This window comes from Ictidomys tridecemlineatus, chromosome 2 (assembly GCF_052094955.1).
Source record: "Ictidomys tridecemlineatus isolate mIctTri1 chromosome 2, mIctTri1.hap1, whole genome shotgun sequence".
Classification (NCBI taxonomy): domain Eukaryota; kingdom Metazoa; phylum Chordata; class Mammalia; order Rodentia; family Sciuridae; genus Ictidomys; species Ictidomys tridecemlineatus.
In genome coordinates, this window is record NC_135478.1 from 224,115,658 (window position 1) to 224,134,756 (window position 19,099).

The 19,099-nt window shown below is 42.5% G+C and overlaps 1 protein-coding gene across 2 annotated transcripts in view; it reads left to right on the forward strand.

Annotated features, from left to right (window-relative positions):
* The window catches only part of Cntnap2 (contactin associated protein 2), a 1,898,037-nt gene extending 1,879,470 nt beyond the window's left edge, over positions 1 to 18,567 (forward strand). For both annotated transcript variants that reach the window (XM_005326627.5, XM_078040735.1), the window contains 2 exons: positions 10,187 to 10,267; positions 13,554 to 18,567. In XM_005326627.5, the coding sequence (XP_005326684.2) occupies positions 10,187 to 10,267; positions 13,554 to 13,753 (281 nt within the window). In that variant the 3' untranslated portion in view covers positions 13,754 to 18,567. The remainder of the gene's footprint in view (positions 1 to 10,186; positions 10,268 to 13,553) is intronic.
* Positions 18,568 to 19,099: the final 532 nt, after the last annotated feature.

Consider the following 19,099-nt stretch of genomic DNA (forward strand, 5'->3'; position numbering starts at 1 on the left):
TGGGATGCAGTTATTTTGATGAGAGAAGATAAGATGAATCGCTTTGGGAAATCCTCCTTAGAAAAAGCTAAAAATGGTCTCAGTCATTTACTTAGGAATTTTAACTTTTAGAAAACTGGAAAGGATACAAACAAAAGTAATGGTGATTTTGTAAAATGACTTCAATTGCCAAAGTGCTTTCAATGCAGTAACCCCCCAAAACGTAGGCTAACTGGACATTTTTAGCCATATTTTAAAGATAAGAAAAATTCCTCCCAGAGAAAATAAATGCAAATATTGAATAAGAAGCAATGGTGTGATCTACCTACCTGAACGGTAGAGCTACCTAGGGAGCTTTGTAGAAATCCTGCTAGCTGGTTTCCATCCCCAGAGATTCTTGCTCAAAAATGTACAGAGAGTAGCACAGTCAGGTCTAAAGTTCAGTGGCCCTTGCTGAGTTGGAGCTTTTTCCAGCTCCCCCCCACCCCGCCCCCAGTACTGGGGATGGAACTCAGGACCTCACACATGCTAGGCAGGGGCTCTACCCCTGAGCTACATGCCCAGCCCTCCTAATGAAAAATAAGATAACATAAAGAATTCCACTTGTTTATTCTGATCTATTTTACTATCTCCTTTTCCCACCCTTTAACTGTGAAACGGAAGTCTAGAATGGTGCATAACTTGCATACGTGGAGGTAAAAATCCCTGGTGTTTCTAGAATGGTGTATAATTTGCATACATGAAAGTGAAATCACTACTGCTAAACACACATCTCTTTTTTTTTCCATTTTTCTCCCCCCGCTCCAATATGGACTAAATCATCCTCCAGGCTGCTAGAGCCAATTAAATATTTTTTCACACTCTGTTGACATGAGGAGAAGAAAAGCTGTGACAGAGCCGTGGCTTGTGCTAGGAGCTTATCATATTATCTTTGTAACAACATGAGCCAGCACCAGGGGATCCGTTTGTGGGGAAGCACTGGGCAGCTAATAACCAACCAGAGTTTGTTTTACCGGCTCCTCTAATGACCATTAGCCCCTCCACAGACCAACAAGCAAAGACATTTGTCTTCTGAGGTCTACAGTTAATTCGAGAAGAAAATAGTTCAAACGGTAATGGAAATATATTGAGCATGGAGCTTTTATATTCACTTTCTGAAGTCAGCTGTCTTAGAAAAAGAGGCATTGTCTTGGGATTGGGGTGCTAATGCAGCTAAAAAGAGTATTTCAAAACCAAGGGCCCAGAGGGGCATTGATAAAAGACTTAATATATGTGCAGAATTAATTTTTAAAAGCGCTTTAGGTTTGCTCACCCCCCTTCCCCCGTAGACCACTCGGTGGAGCAGGGTCTGCCCGCATCTGCCATCTGGGCCTGCTCCACTGTGTTCTCAGCACCCTTCTCCTCCAGGTACCAGTTTCTGGAAACTTAGGAATAAAAAGGGCCAGTTTCACATTCTGATGAAATAGCAGCTGTCATGCAGACATCCCATAAATATGGGCAGAGCCTGTCCAAAGAGCAGGAGCGTGTCAGGCACCCCAAGCTGGACGCTGCAGCCTCTACAAATGAGAGGCAGGGCCTTCAGCAGAAGATCAAGTCTTTCTTAAAATGCATTTTATTCCTCGCTCTACTCCTTTAAAAGACATATGATGGTGACAAAAGCCAACCGGTAGCATCCAGCCATTTCCAGGAGAGCCATCTATAAATTGTGGCCTTTGAATTGATTAGGAACCTGCACAGAGGGGCAGTAGAAGGACCCTCCTCCTCGCCTGATTCCCAAAATGACGGCATGTGCCTGTCAGTTCCCACAGTGATGGAACTCATCTCCTAATCAGGTCTCGGAGGACAGAAAAGTGGTTCTTCTCAAGTTGCCACGTCATAAATCCCGGATGTCCAAAGCTTCTCTAATACTTGCCCCATGGGTGTCTCTTAGCAGAATCCTGAAGAGGACTGACCCAGGGTCTCCTAAAGACTCCCATCTGAGAGCCATGCCAAGGATGAAGGATATCGGGGAATTCCTTAAAATGTCCATTTGTGGCTCCTCACCATGACCAGTTGCTTTCCCCTGCTTCTATCAGTATTTTCTCAACCACCTTCTTGGAAACTGAGGCCATTTATATGATTCTGCCAATTCTGGCCTACACAGCTTTGCTGATAAGGGAAACCACAGATTGTCTTAGCTGAGACTCTCGTAAAACAGGTGTGCCCACCAGGCCTGGTGAACATCCAGATCCCTGGCCAGCATTTCATAAAGCCATGATCAGTCACTCTGATGCACTGGGATATTTAACACACCATAATATGCCTTTTCCACCCCAATTTGGCATGCTCCATCACTGCACCACCCCATACCCAGGCACGAATCAGCAAGGAAACAAGAATGCTTTTCAGAAACCAAATCCATAAACTCCAGAAAGACAATGACGCAGGATTGTTAATAATTTATTTGTCCCATTTATGCCTTTGAATGCATCGAGAACCTGAGTTCCACTGTCCAGATATTTTGCACTTGCTTTAGGAAACCACCTTGTATTTTTTGTTTTGAACCAGGGAAGGTGTTCACGGACATACCTAAGATGACTGTTTATTAAACTCCTTACCCATTTAGCTTTAAACTCATCTTAATGTGGATTAGTAATAGACTTTCACCCTTACATGAAAGACTACCGTCAGAAGCTAAAGCCGTATTCCCATTCTAACTTTCACAACACTGAAAAGAAATAGAGCTGAAGGGAATGGAACCGCAGGGCATCCTGGCATCCAGATCATTAAAAGCACAAATGACTCATCCGAGAAGAACAAAAAGACAAGATTCTCAGAAGGAATTATTCCCATTCCCTCTCAGGCACCACATTAAATTAAAATACATGCACACAAAGAACAGCTGGAGATAGGAACCACCAAGGGTCTCAATTAAAGTTCTGTGATTCAAAGGGAGCTAGGTATTCAAGCACTCAGGGAGTCTATTAGAAATACAGACCCCCAGGCCCCACCCAGACCAGCTCAGTCAGAATCTGCATTTTAAAGAGATCCCTGTGATTTGCAGGCGCCTGCTTGTTTGAAAGTTCTGAACCAGAGCGCTTTCAAATCAATTTGCTTTCCCCCAAGATACATCAGGAAAGGCCTAACGAGGCATAGTAACTTTCCCAAGGCCAAGGAACACCAGGCAACAGGGGCAAAGACTCATCCTGAAAGGAATTATTTGCTGTCCTCCCCACCACCCCCAACCCCTGTCCTCTAGTGTGGTCCAAACCCCACAGAGCAGGAGAAACAGCGTCTTCCTAGATGGGGTCTGAATGGTAATTCCCAAATTTATCACATCCCCCCCCCCCAGATTTGGGATGTCTTCATTCCCACACTCCTGTTAAGGTCCACAGGAATTTAGAAACACCCCAAGGCAGATAGGGACAGAAGTGACAACCAACCTCAAACAAGAGGAGCATGCTAGTGTCAGTAAGGGCAGCCCTGCACCATGCAGCCGCCCCGTGGCCCATGCTCTGGGGCTCTTATCTCGATGTGCAGGATGTTCAAGAGCTACAGGAAAATGCCAGAATGAGAAATCCAATGATGTCTCCAGGTCCTGGTGACTCCAGCACCTGCCAGCCATGGGGCTTTGAGTTAGTCACTCTCTGTTCTGGTTTTCACCTGCTCCAGTATAGAAAGAGGTACAATCTGTCAACGCTAGCAGTAACAATAGATCATCTGCAAGTGCCCATCACATTATCCAGCAATAACTTTGACGATTGATTTATAAATAATTATAACCAAATATGAAAGAATGAACAATCTGCCCACCTGAGAAATAGCAAGACCTATTTGTCTAATATGAAAATAGATACTGTCTATCTTATCTTGGTTTATTTTCCGAAACACAAAGTCTGCGTGTCTATCAATAATGAGCTATATCCAATTAAAATACCTGATTATAGTTAATCTGACAGAAGAATGCAATGTCACCCTTGTCTGGGCACAGCAGTAAATCTTTTTTTTTTTTTTAAAGGCAATTAAGAAGAGTCAGAATTTCACTAAGAAACAGATGCCAGGAGGAAAGATTACAAAACGGATTGCTCTTTCAGTCCTTTTCACATAAAAGCTAGTATTTTCTAAATAATTATGACAAATAGCAAATGGTGACAAGTTCATTTAGGCTGTTTCATTTCACTCAATTAACCTCTTTTGGTCACTGGATCTTAGACAATCACGCCAGTGGCTGCCATTCCTCTCTCATTTAAGAAGCTGGTGATGTCTAGCTTTTTAAATTCTCAAGTTAGAAGTCAAAGATGCAAAATTCCTTTACCCCTTGACATAGGAAATTCTGGTAGCTAGCTTTCTTGAGAAGCTGAAGTGAAGGATAAAGATATCAAATGACATCAGGCCACACAGGTACAATCCCCATGTGGTTCAGCCTACGTAAAAACCTGCTGACGCTGAGAAACCTCTCCTCCCCAAAGCAGGATCAGCAGTATCTCTTTAAAATAAAAGAATGTTTCTTGTACCTTCTGCATCTTAGTGGACAGCCATTTGTTTTCCTATTTCTGAAATATCTGTCAATAGCGAATGGCCAGACAAATTAATTGAGGAAAAAAAAATCATTTTCTGCCATATAACTCAGATTTGAAAAGAGAAAATGAAAATGAAAGAAAGAAGCTGAGAAGAATAAGGGGGTAGATTCATCATCCAGCCTGCCCTGCTGCAAAACTAATGTTGCAATTTAAATTAAATTATAATTAATAGCAGCAGTTGTGTTGAAGTGCTTCAAATTATCACTTTTGATGCTAAAGCACCAGTGGTTTCCATGGAGATCTCTTCTCTAGGAGATGTCAGATCCCATCTAATTGTTTCGTCTCTGATATGTGACAACCTGAAGCTTTTAGTGCCTTTCATTTGGGGAGGTTTTTATGGTAGATAATCTCAATTTATTTTTATGTGCCCTTAAATGTGTTTTATTTGCAATTGGTTTCTGAGCCTAAAGTCTACAATTTTCTGTATTTTGAGACTTAGTAAATAAGAACAACAACCACCGAAATTATCTTCTGTAGTAAAAAACGCTTTACTCCATCCTTCCTCCCACCCTTTCACAAGGATCAACAAGAAATTGGAAGCTAAAGAATTCAAATCTCTTTTTAATATTCTGATCTTACAAAGGCCTTTTAAGATGTTTCTAGTACTCAAGCGCCTGCCTTGAAAGCTCTTTGATTAATTTCTCACATTCTATAAATGCCATCCAAATTTATATTCTGACAATGCTGTTTGAAAGCACAATTAGCACTATTCCTGCTCCTATTCTAGCCGTAGTATTGTGCTTCTGTTATGATAATAACCCCACAGGGGTTCAGATGAAACTGACGTTCCTCCTCTTCCACCACATTGGCTCTGAATTCTCAGACTGGCACACAGCTCAACCGATGCTGCCATCATGTGGAATGTTCTCCCACTCAGCAGCTGAAAGACAGGTGCAGTCAGAAGCTTACTGATGTCAAAAGGCTTTTGTCTGCCTCCACATTCACCCCATGCACAGCAGGAAAACAACCTGGCTTAGCAGATTTCCTTGACCATGCAACCATGCTGATTATTGCATAGAGACAGTGTAGACAGCAACCTGGAAAAAGAGGCATCTCCTGATGCCTCTTTATATATATATATATATATATATATATATATATATATATTATGATTTAGAGACAGGGTCTCACTGAGTTGCTTAGCGCTTTGCTTTTGCTGAAGCTGGCTTTGAACTCGCAATCCTCCTGCCTCAGCCTCCCAAGCCTCTGGGATCACAGGTGTGAACCACCATGCCCGGCTCAATGTTAACTTACTTTTGGTGCTCCACAATAAAAGGAAAATGATGGGGCTGGGGATGGGTCTCAATGGTAGAGAACTTGCCTAACATGCATAAGGCCCTGGGTTCAAAGCCCAGCAACATGCAATCAATAAATAAAATAAAAGGAAAATGCTTCTAGGTGAAGTCCCCTGTAGCAAACCTCTTGGTATTTTGCCATTCTTGCAACATTTTGCTTTGAGAGTTGTTCCACGGTCACAGAACCTTAGGTGTAGACTGGGCCCTAGAGGGCGGGATGGGTGAGGAAACTACAGCCCAAGCAATGACTCTCTTCAGACATTCTTAGAATTTCGAGTCCTGTCACTCAGCACATATAAACTACCTTTGTGGTAACTTGGGGTCTTTGCTGGAGTTTGCAGCTTGTCCCTTGCCTTGGAGAGTCCTGGTGTGTCAGCTGCTGAGAGAAGGACACCACACTGGGCCCTCCCCAGCACACAGCAAAGGACGTGTAGCAAGACTGCCCTCCTGCTTTTGTGATCAGGCCTTTTGAGAATGTACTAGAAGGAAGAACAAAACAGCTTTAGAAGAGGGATCCAACAGTCATATTTTCTATTCTTTGGAGGGAAGGAAAGAAGGCTCTTTCTCACCTACTTTCCATTCATAACCGTCCTACTCTATCCGTGTGATTATGAGGAACCACTTGCACTAGACTTGCTCTCACAAAGTAGGCTTGGTTGTTACTTCTTGGGTTTTTTGCAACCTGGAAATGGAGGAAGGGAAAGGGGGGAAATGTGCCAGTGGTGAGCTCTCTGATTGCTTCACACGTGCAAGACAGAGACAGTGAAAAAGAACATCTGTGTGTTGAACGTGACCATGTCTAAATATGTCTGGGGACCTATAACATATTTGCCTTCTCTGGGTGAGAAGGGTAGCAATGCATCTGTGGGTGGGCTCTGAAGCCTCAGCCAGGCTGTTCACTAAGCCTGCTCCTGGGAGCAGAATCTCCCATCATCAATTCCTCCAAAATCGTGCCTGCTGGCCTGTGCTGGGTAGAGAAGGGGAAGAAAGCCAATCCTTGGGAGATGGAAGAAGGAAGAACAAGGGAACATGGTCTGTGGCCATGATGACCAGATGAACAAGGACATGAGCAAGGGAAATATGCAGAAATACACACACTTCTGTTAGAAATTAAGTCAGTGCTGGGAGGGCGCCCTGCTTGGTGTTGGTGGTTGGTTATCATCATTTGGTTCCACTGGGCAATCCAGAAAAAGAGTGTGTCGAATACCGTCTGTGCTTACAGGATGCAAGTCGGGTCCTGATATAGTTAATATCCACCTAGTCTACTTTGAATTAACATTCTAAATTCAGACCTATTCGCTATGTTTCTCAAAATGTATATTCCATAATGCTCCAATACCCTAAAATTCCTTAGTTCTCCAGCAAATGGTGGCGGGGTGGGGGACATGGAAGTTAGCAGAACAGAACATGTGCCATAAACGAACTTTGTCATCCATCTCAGCCGTATTTCTTGGCCACCATTTTTCTCTACATGCATTCCCAAGAGGCTCTTGGTAACCCAGGGGAAAGGACAGTTACAATGAAATATATCTATCAAAATAGCAATTGCTCTGCTTGCCAGAATAAAGTAGCTTTGCCTCAAGGGACTGAGCATTCCCATGCATTAAGACAACCAGGCTTAAGTTATAAATAAAGCCATGAAAACAGGGATGCTCCTGGAAAAAAAAAAAACACACACACAACAGAATTCTGCCTTTGAATTTCATAAGGGTTTTCTTTCGACCTGAGGGTTTTCCATTAATGGTTTTGTAACAATTACCAAAGTCTAGTGGACAAAGAATCATTAATATCTTTTCTGTACCCAACATGTTCATTTCCTTTGTTGGGAAGAATAAGAATGCTGGCTTGTTTTAAGATTTTAGCTGAGAGTAGGAAGCTCACTTTTTAAATTGCACTTGCATGGAGGTTGATTATTGGAGAGGCTATACAAATGTTTACCCACACTTAATGGACTGATGGTAATTATACAAGTCAATGAACATCCATTTAGCTCCCGCTAGTACATTATTATTCATTGAAACTGCAAACATCATTAAGGTTGGCCCCTGCCTTTAGCAGGACATCTACCCAGTAAGGAGTGATAAGAATGAAGATTATAGCCATCAAAGAGGGTCAGCCACTTAATCTGAGGTGGCTGAGGATGCATTTAGGAAAGAGGTAAAATCTGATGGACAAAGAGAGGAAAGGTAGACCAGGTGTCCATCATCTGGGTAAGTAAAGACACACTGGCCTGAAGCATGGGGATCTGTTAACCCAGAAGACTGAGTGGGAAAAGTGGCCCCTCGGGGAAGAGCCAGGAGAGAAATGCAGCCCATGGAGGCCCCCTTCCCCCTGCCATGGAGTTCAGTCCCCTCACAATCCTGTCCTCTAGCTATTGTCACTCTCCTGGAGTCATCTCAGGTCACCTCTGCCACTATTTCCATACTTTCCACCTCTGTTTATATACATCAAGGGAACTGAACTGGGGAGAGGCCACCAATGTCTCCAAATATCTATGTTTTTCTGAAGTTTCGGGCCAAGGAGGCAAGATGGGTTTTGGAGCAGAGAGAAGCCATGCTATGGTTTGTGGGTTGTGTTATCTGAGGCAGAAAAGCAAATCGTTTCATGGTGCCATGAATATCATATTATAGAATAAAAACCACCATGGCATTTCTGTAACCATACCCAAAATATTTTGAAGGTTCATGTTGGAAGGCTCATGTCTACCTGTGCAAGGTCAAGAGCCTTCTGAGATAGTATGGACTATATACATCTAGGAAAGAATAATTTTCCTGGGAAGACTAACCAACCTAAAAGAGAAAGGGCTCAGTCACACTTGCTGGTGGAATCTGAAGTCTCCCTCTTTGGTCGCCACGTTTCCAGGGACCAGGAGGAGAAGGGGCCTACCCACTTTGTTTCTTTATCTTGGAGGTTCTTGGAAGTCTCTAGCCAGGAATAAATTAGCCTTAGAAAACTAAATTAATCATAACAACTACCTGTATTATTGGTGTATACACACTATATTACACCAAACATCTACTTTTAAAACATTTTTTTGCACTAATTTGGTGCTGTCCAGCAACCATAGGTCTGCCTGAGAACAAGGTGGTTGTTTCTGTTTGGCTCAGGGAAAAGCTGCCTTCAATGGAAGAATTAACTTCCCAAACTGAAATCCCACAAGGCAGAGTAGTTTTTGAAGTTGAATTTGCTTGTATGAATTATAATAGGCGCTCCACTGACCTACAGAAATACTTCAGGATCTATTTGCTTTTGGGGTACTTGAAATTTGTTTTATCTTAGAGAAACATTTCAATTTAACAAAATGGTTTCTTGGTTTTTGTAACAGAGAAATAGAAAATTGATTCAGCCATTAATATTCTCAAAAAGAAAAGAATATTAATTCTTCTTTTATGAAATTTTGCCCCTTTACAAATTCATGAAGTGTATGGTGTCTTATTAGACCCATGTAAAATATTAGTTTAAGAAAGTTATTACATTTCAAGCAGATGCTGTAAAAAGCTCATCTACCTTTCCAATTGTGTCTGGCATCAAAGTGGACGGGAAACAGATTTCAGGCAAACATAAGAAAACATAGTCAGCCTTCCATGCCTGAGGTTTCTGCAGCTGCAGGCTCAGCCAACGCAGATTGAAAGCATTTTTTTAAATTGCATCTGCACTGCCAGGCACAGCAGTGCACTGTAATCCCAGCAGCCCCAGAGGGTGGGGCAGGAGGATTGTGTGTTCAAAGCCAACCTCAGAAACTTAGCAAGGCCTTACGTAACTCAGCAAGACCCTGTCTCTAAAGAAAATATTTTTAAAGGGCTGGGATGTGGCTCAGTGGTTAAGTGCCTCTGGGTTCAACCCCTGGTACCCGCCACCAAAATAAAAAACACACCTGCGTTTTCTTGCCATTTTTCCCTTGCATAACAGTATTACATAAACAGCTGTTTGCATAGCATTAAACTGTGTTAGGGATTATAAGTCATTTAGAGATTACTAAAATCATACTAAAGGATTATGAAGGTCATATACAACGGAGTACATGAGGGACTAGAACAGCCATGAATCTGGTACCATAAGGGTCGAAGGGTCCTGCAACCAGCCCCTGGAGGATCTAGAATTCTCTAGTATTCCTCCAATGAGCCAGTGTTTACCTAGGCCTGTGCAAAGAAGAACAGCAAGAACAGGGGTGGGGATTTCTTGAATTCTTTCAGGAGGAAAAAAAAAAAAAGATGGGGCCATCTGAAATGGAGATTTCATTTGGGAAAGTAAGAGATGTCAAAAAGTCATATAAAGAAATAGCTATCCAACTATTTGGGATTAATGGTATACTTGACTCTTATACTTACTTGACTCTTCTTTTCTCTCTTACAGTGAGTGCTGATTTCCCATATAATCCAGGACAAGGACAAGCTATAAGAAATGGAGTCAACAGAAACTCAGCTATCATTGGAGGTGGGTGACCGAGAACAGGTGTCTGTGTGCCTATTCCCCTGTGGAGAGCAATGATTCTCAGTAAAATAGTAGCCCAGGAAGAGGAAGGAAGAATTTTCTAGATTTTTATATCATTCATTTGTCATTTAAATACGACATAAAGTTATGAAATAAGATTGAGAAATGGTGATAAATATAACTCAGCTACTTTTTAATGCTGGATTGTGAAAATGAGAATGTTAGGGTGAGCCAGACAGAATCAGAGGACTTAGGTAAGCAGCAATGACAATACCCAGGACATTTCTTTAGTCCCTTCTTCTTTCACTCTTCACCCTCTCACATTCCAATGTTCCAGAACAGCTCACTAGAAAAATGGGAAGGAATTCGCCATTTGACTTCAGGTATCTTAACAAAAACTTTGAAAAATCCAACACCCCGAGTACGTGAAATATTCCAGTCTGTCTTCTAACCATGGGCAGCTGCTGAGTCACTGACTCCCCTAGCACAGGCCCTCGGGCTTGGATCAGCATTGAGGGCTCATAAGGTGCCACTGTCTGCTTCTCTCCCTGCTGCTCCTGATTCCTGCCTCTCTGAGTACAGCCAACGACGTAAGCATATCAGGGACTTTAAACCCAGCCCGTTTCTTCCCAAGGGAAGAGAGTAGACAGCTTTAAGAAACATATACAACCATGAAATTAAAATTCATTCAAAAAGGTGCTCACATCACATTGTCCAAAGCTCAGGAACAATGTCATCAAAGTCCCCATCCTGATTGTTTTTTGCTCTTTGGCTTTTTTATCATCTACTTAATTGAAGCGTAATGTTCACCTGTCAGTGCAGCAGTGGGATGGCTTGTGACCACTGGGAACACTCACATCCACCAGCACAGCAGCAGAACATCCCACCCTCCTGAGCAGACCTCACTGCCCTGTGTGCACACGCCACCCTCCCTTCCCCACTCCCAGCCCAGGCAACCTCTGGTTTGCCGTTTGTCACCTTAGATGAGTTTTTTTCTCCCTTAGCACTCCATAACTGGAATCTGAGAGCATGTAATGTTTCATGTTTCCTTTCTTTGTTCAACTGGCATCATGTTTTTGAGATCTACCCACATTGCTGGGTCTATCAATAGTTCGTTTATTTTTCTTGCCAAGTTGTGTTCCATCAAATGGATATGCCATAATTTGTTTTATCCACTTACCTGCTGATCACTTGTGGGTTTGTTTCCAGACCTGGGCTATGATGAATAAAGCTGCCACGAATGTTCTTTGCACAAGTCTTAAGGGAACATAAGTTTTCATTTCTCTTTGGTAATCCCTAGCCCTGCGATCACTGGATACTATGGAAAGTGGATATTTAACTTCATGAAAACAGCCAGTGCTAGCTTTCCACTGAAGGCAAGAACAACTTAGAGGAGGAAAGATTTATTTGGGGCTCACAGTTTCAGAGGTTCCGTTCATGATCACCCGACTCCATGGGTCTGGGCCTGAGGTGAGGCGGGACATGATGGCAGAGTGAATCTGCTTACCTCGTGGTAACCAGCAAGCAGAGAGAGAGAGCTTGAGAAGCCAAGGACAAAATACATAATTCCCCAGGCACACCCCCAGTGACCCGTTTCATCCAGTCATGCCCAACCTGCCCACAGTTATCATTCAGTCCATTTAAATTATTAATCCATCAAATGGGTTAATCCACTGATGAGGCTACAGCTCTCATAGTCTAATCATTTCACCTTCTGCATTAACACAAGAGCGATGGAGGGACACCTCCAAACCATGACACCGCCAAACCATGACACTGCCATATAGTTTTCCCGTGTGACTGAACCATTTCACAGTCCCACAATCAGTATCAGAGAGCGCAAGTGGCTCCACATTCTTGCCAGCTCTTGGTATTGCCAGTCCTCTTATCCATCCACTCCTGTGGATGAGTCCTTGTGTCTCTGTGCTTTTAAGTGCACCTCTATGTGATCGCTTCTGTTGAGCATCTTTTCATGAGCCTGTCACCATGTGCAAATCTCTCATGAAGTGTCTGTTAAAATCTTTCTCCATTTTTTTTAATCAGATTGGCTGACTTCTCTTGACTTACAAGTGGTCTTTTTATATCCTGGATACAAGTTCCTGGTCAGACATAGGTCTTATAAATATTTCCTCCCAATCTGCAGCTTGTGAAACTTGGTGTTGTTCAGGTGTTGCAGATTCTTACTGGTTTTAATTGTTCTATCGATTACAAACGGATGAGTGCTGGCGTCTCCAGCCGTAATGGTGGATTGTCTCATGCTCCCTCCCATCTTCATTTCACTCACTGTAGAGCTCTCTCAGGCATGCACGCAGTTGAAGTCATGTGTCTTGGATAACTGACTTGGCATTATCAAATGCTCTTTGTTCTTTTGAATAACCTTCTCTGTTCTCTCCTGTTAGTGTAGCTACTCCACTTTGTCACTGTAGGTGTCTGCTTTGGTCCTTATCTGCTACCTCCATTGTCTCTGTCATTTCTGTATCTCCTCCTGATTGACTGATTTTTCTCCTGGTTAAGTGATGTTTTCCCACCTTTTCATTTTTTTCTTTGCTTGCTTAGTAATTTTCTATTGGGTGCTAACATTGTTAACATCACACTAAGTTTGGGGGTTTTATTATCTTAGTGTAATGAATTTTGAGGTTTGTTTGGGCAGGCAATTCAGTTTTAGGCAGCTTGATTTCAAAGTCCATTTCAAAGGTTTTTAAGGGGAAATTCTGAGTCGCCTCTACTGAAGGCTATTTCAGCAAAACATCTTCATAATCTATAGAAAATGCTCTGGTCATTCAGTGGTGTCCCTCCACTGTGCCTGGTGGAGACATGAGCATCTCCAGCCCTGTTTGGCCTATCGCTCTGGAGCCACTATTCAGCCACAGATCCAGAGACTTCTGTGCAGACCACAGAGCTCTTGCTAGGCAGAACACATCCTCTCTCTCCTCTCCCATCCATTAGGGGGAACACTGTGTTTTTCTCATACAACCCCTCCCTACGCTGCTGTCCAGAAATCACTACCAGCCAGAAAGCTAGGAAAAGCATAAAAAAAAATCATCTTTGGGGCTCTGTGTTCTCAGGCACCACCTGTTGTCCAGGGTATGAAAGTTGACGCTTCCTATGATTTGTCGACTATCCTTGTCACTTTGGGTGGCCTTGGTTGTTCCCGTTACCCACCTGTGGCCCCAAACGAGCCACGTTTCCCTTCTGTCGTCGTCATGGAGACTGCTGTTTGAGAGTCTGCTGTATGTGGGAGAGGGCAGCGAGATGTGCTTAACCTCTGGTCCCTCTCCCGCCTCCACAGGGGTCATTGCCGTGGTGATTTTCACCATCCTCTGCACCTTGGTCTTCCTCATCCGGTACATGTTCCGTCACAAGGGCACCTACCACACCAACGAAGCCAAGGGAGCCGAGTCCGCGGAGAGCGCCGATGCTGCCATCATGAACAACGACCCCAATTTCACAGAGACCATTGATGAGAGCAAAAAGGAATGGCTCATTTGAGGGGTGGCAATTTGGCCATGGGATAGGGAGGGGGGACTTGTAGAGAGAAGGGAAAGGGACAAGAGCACCCCGCTTCATACTCCTGAGCACATCCTTCAAATATCAGCACAAGTTGGGGAAGGCAAGCGACAGAATATTCTTGAGACTGATCACTATAAAAATACTTTTTAATATTTCTTTATAGCTGAGTTCCCCCTTCCGTATCAAAACGAAATAATACAGAAAATGCTTTTAGAGTTTAAGCAACGGTTGAATTTGTAGGTAATATCTGTCTTATTTTGTGCGTGTTTAGAGGTGTTCTAAAATCCCGTGGTAACAGGGCAAGTTTTTTACATTTTTAAGAGCCCTTAGAATGTGGATATTTTTTCTTGAGGAAAAAAAAAAAAACTGAATTACATCCATCCATATGGCCTCCAACATCCTCTTCCTTTTGCATAGAGTCAACTTTTAATGGGCTGTCGTAGTAACTAGTTTGTGTTCATATGATATTTCTTTTTGTGTCCTGTAAATTGGAAAAGGGAAGAAAAGGGCAAAGAGAACCAGTTTTCCAGTTTTCAGAGACCCCACTCTCTGCCACTTCTCTGAGGGCTCCAGCCCACACAGGCGGCTAGAAGAAAGATGGATGTGATCAACGCAACCCTAGAGAGCGAGGAAGAACAGGGAAAGGCGTGCACCTTGGGTCATGGGTTTGATTTTTCATTGAATTCTATGAGATAACACTGTCCCATGTATGTAGTCTTAGATCTACTCAATATCTGTAACTATCAGCTACAATACTGTGGTGACCACCTGTTACAAAAGATCTTTCTTGTTTTACCTGCAGCACATTATATATGTAGACACACCTCGGTGGGGAATTAGAGCCAGATGGTATGATTTGTTTGCTCTGTTTTTCTTTTATAGTTGTAGCAAAAGTATGGACACTTCCTAGCGAATGCATATATTAGGTTGCTTTCCTTACTTTGCTTTAAATCTCAAGTTTTTAAACCCCTGTGATAAAATCCTAGCAGATAGAGCCCTCTGAATGACACAACACAATAAAGCCAAGTTATTATTGCTGTTACTCTGGAATCGTGTGGGAAACACTGCCATATTTTTAATCAACTGCACCACGTGTTATTCCATCCAAAATAGACACACTGCCATGATTCAGAGCTCTTCTATGACGGACACATTTGAAGCTCAAGTTCATTACAAGCCTGGTTGCTTCTCAGAGAATGGATATGTCAAATCTATCACACCTCTTAGCTTAACTTATCCCAACAAGTAGCTCATTGATTTTCTTTGAAATAATAGACTTCATGTAAGCAGATGGGATAATGCTTCCTGTTGCAGTACTCAAAACAGAATTTAATATATTTATTTCTTTAAAAAGATCATGCAAAAGTTATTTCTAGAATGATTTCCATTCAAGCCTCTTGTACTTAATAAGCTCTTCTTAAAAAAATTTGTAGACCCCGACGTTTTGAAAAATTACTTATGCTCACTCTTTCCTGCTCCTCCATGAAGGAGCCTAAGGTGAGGTTTAAAAGGTGTGGACACTATTTCCCATGGTCTGGCTCAGTAAAATGGAGATTCTAGTTGGTTGGATTCTGTAGGCCCAATTTATTAAAGGACATGAATTGACTGAATCATGGAAAAGCTTGTTCAGAGCTGCCAAGGACACATTATGCAAGTAGTGACCCAATCCAAAGGAGACAGTGGACCAGTCCATTCCCCTGAGAGCCAAGGTAACGGGACAAAAGGGAGTCAATCTTGAGGCCCTTTCATGGCTTTTTGTTGACCTCAGACACACACTTAAATTTCAGGAAGGCTTGACCAGTCCTCTATAAAATGCGTTGGAAATGGAAAAGTATTTAATCTGACTAAATATTAAAGCAATTCAGCATTGACAAATGACGTACTGAAAGCAAAGGCCATTTTATTTCACCAGGATGACTACCATTAAGGTTTCCTTTATGGATTCTCATATGGAAAAACAAATCTTAAACATTATGATTTAAAATTGCTTCTGATTTTTAAACCTATTTTAAGTATTTCTTTGGCACTTAAAAAAAATAAATTTCCAGGTGGAGATTTATTGTTTCTTGCATTTGCCATAATCATCATATACTTTAGGCATCATCTCAGCACTTTTCCTTTCCTCCCCAAATGGTTAGGAGGTAAAAGTCATCAAAATTAGCCCCTGGTATTAAAATGTTCTCACCCTTTCTTTCTCTTTCCTGTCTCCTTTCCTCTTTCTGCCACAAAAGGTGAAAAATCAGATCCAACCCTTCTCTCACCAAATTTGCAAACCTAGGACACTGAGTGACTGCAAGGGTCAGGTGTTCTCCCACATTCCCATCAAACAGGACACAAAGACCACTGAGATACATGAAGGTGGATGAGGTTTTGAATCACCAAGTTAACTACCAAACAGGCCCTGGAAATCTCCGCCTCTTGTTGGGATTATGGGGCTCAACAAAAACACCTAGCTTTGTTTATGAAGGCCTTGTCTAGTACATTCTAAATGGCAACTTGTTTACGTGAAGAAAATCAAATAACTTTTCTGCCAATTCCTTCCCTTGACAGCTTAGCACGTGGCAGCCTCGTAGCCATAACATGACCCATACTCAGTGCTGGTCTTACCTGGTCATTCATATTCCAGGTCTCGACGTCTGACATCCGATACACCACTAACCTGGCAAACAGGCTAGTAGGAGCCTCCTCTGTAAGTGATGAGCATACACGCACACGCACACAAACATACATACACACACACACATACACACACACACCCCAAGAGACTGTTTTAAAGTCTCAGGGAACATTGATGGATGATTTAGGGTTGATGTACAAGAAACATCATCGGCATAGGAAGCAAACATCTTTTGAGAAGCCAGGAACAGGGGGCTTTGAATGAATGTGACGTTCTCGAAATAGCTTATTCCCTAGAGCTCAGGAAAGTTAGCTCAGGAAGAAGGCACTAGCTCATTGCTGAATGATTCTCTGGCCCTTCTTAACATTTAAGAATGATTTTCTTGAAGGGCTGGGAACAAGAATTTAAACGGCTAGTGTTAGACATTCTCCTGTTGCCCTACATTTGACAAGCAAGCATTCCTTAGCAAAGGAGCAGGAATGCAGAGGCACCAGAGAAAGAGCTGGCCTGGGCCAGAGAGGAGGTCTTAGGGTTATTGTTAAACATCTGTTACGCAGCCGCCCAGCGCAGACAGACACGTGGCAGCACTTCAGGACGAAGCCAACGGGTGTGGGCTGTGGAGATGAGAGGCTGAGGCATCGTCAGAAGAAGCTTCCTTGCTTCTGCGACAGGATCTCTTCTTTTCCCTCCCTCCACTTGGTCCTCTCCCTCCTCTGCCCATATCACAACCTTGTCACATTCTGAAACCTAACGGCCCCTTTATATCTCACATCTCCAGACAATTCCCACCTGATTTGAACCACTTCATATTTTTTGCCTTTAGCTATCCTGTTAAGCAGTTTTTAAAAGGAAGACCACAATTATTACATGAACTTTAAATTAGCCAACCAATAATAGGTCCTAAGTTGCTTCTCCCAGTAGAAACACCTGGTCCTGAAATGGGTGAGAAACCAGCAATAGTGCACCCAACCATTGGACTAAAAACCAACAAACACCTGGTGAGAGCAGACCCCGAGAATCAGCCAACAGAGCCCCAATCCTTAATCTCCAAGTCCCTGAACTTCTGTCCCTCTTTGCTCTGTATTTAAGATGGAGCTATTTTACCTACTTCGTAAGCATTTGTGAGATGCCATTGATTCTTAACTATGAAACACTTTGAAATCCAAATATAAAGGCCAAGGCCAACAGAGCTACTGAAGACCAACTTCTTGAGGTTGTAAGTCACATCAAAAGAACCGCGTGGCCATGTCCAGGAATGTGGAAGCTTAGAGGGTGTGCTGTTCAACAGCCAAATTATCAATTGTGTAGACTTCCAGAGAGCCAACGGGTCAACACTGGAAATGCACCACAGCCAAACGCCAAAAAAAAATAGTGGCATTTTTTGTGCATCAAGCCCTGAGCTCCCACCTGGATGTGGCTGACAGCTCACCTTACCTGTTCATCCCCCGACCCAATGTGGTTTAGACTGGCTTTTGAGTAAGTCAATACAAAATATAAAAACAGCATTTTTATGTAACCTGGTGGCTCTGTGCCTACACCACACTTGCCTTGAATGGTAATGTTGGAAATTTTAAAAGTGCGTTTCTTTTACAGAATATTTTTGGCATACAAGTGGTATCTAAACTCATTATCAGTGAAATCTCGCACTGAGGAAAAACTGTCAGAAGGCAATTATGAATGTGTGTTGACAAACGACACACATTCACAGGCTTCTTTTCCAGATGAAAATGTGCTGCAAAAACAGGTCTCCTCAGGCAGTCTGACCATGTCCAAGGCTCGGTGACTTACTGGATGTTCCTGCCGGCTTCTGAGATGGCTGTGAAATATGGCAGTTCCTCCCCAGTAGACCAAGAAACCATTCTTGGTGTTACTGATTCTAAGTTTTGTTTTCTTGATTTTTTTTTTTTAACTTTTTAAGTGAGCATGGTGACTGCAGAGATCAGAGCTGAGAAAAACTGGGCTAAGTATTCTTTCTGTGAAGTCAGTTAGGACTCCATCCCTGTGAAATTACACAAAATTTCACTCTCTACAAGCAACAGCATGTAAACTAGAATGAGAGAAGGAAATTATGTATGTATGCCTATTATTCTTTGTGAATGTCTTTCATTTAACTAAAATTATATTAGCAGCCAGATTGATAAATAAAAAATTCAAAATAGTTTTAATTATCCAAAAAGAGATTCTTTGTGTTTTGTACCACTTGGTTCTTTTGGAAGTGATTTTTAACCTTCAGCACATGTCGGCACCAGGCACTGAAGCAGACTGCTACAGGAATAACCCTCCTGAAATTTCGGGGATGGACAGGTCATACTTGGATACATCCATGGTTAACCTCTTTTTGCCACATATCCCCACCACACTGTGTTTCTTGAAGTAGCTCAATGGATATTGACTTTACAGTTGGGATTAATTTACACACAGCTTGATAAAATGTGGTCAGAGTTAAGTGGTCTCCAGAATCTATTCAGACCGTTTGTTGGAGGAGGGGAATGGTCACTAGCAGTGGGCAAATGGATCCACGCCAGTGATAAAAGGGACTTGGGATGCATCTGGAGAAGCATATCTTTCCAAGTGCATTCCATGTGCATTAAGAGCTACCATTGCTCTCACTCTCTGGTCTTCGATGACCATTGGGAAGCCATTTCCTTTTAATCAATTGTCAGTGCACATGTAGATGTCCACCAAGTAAAGTGTGAATTCCAGCTAAA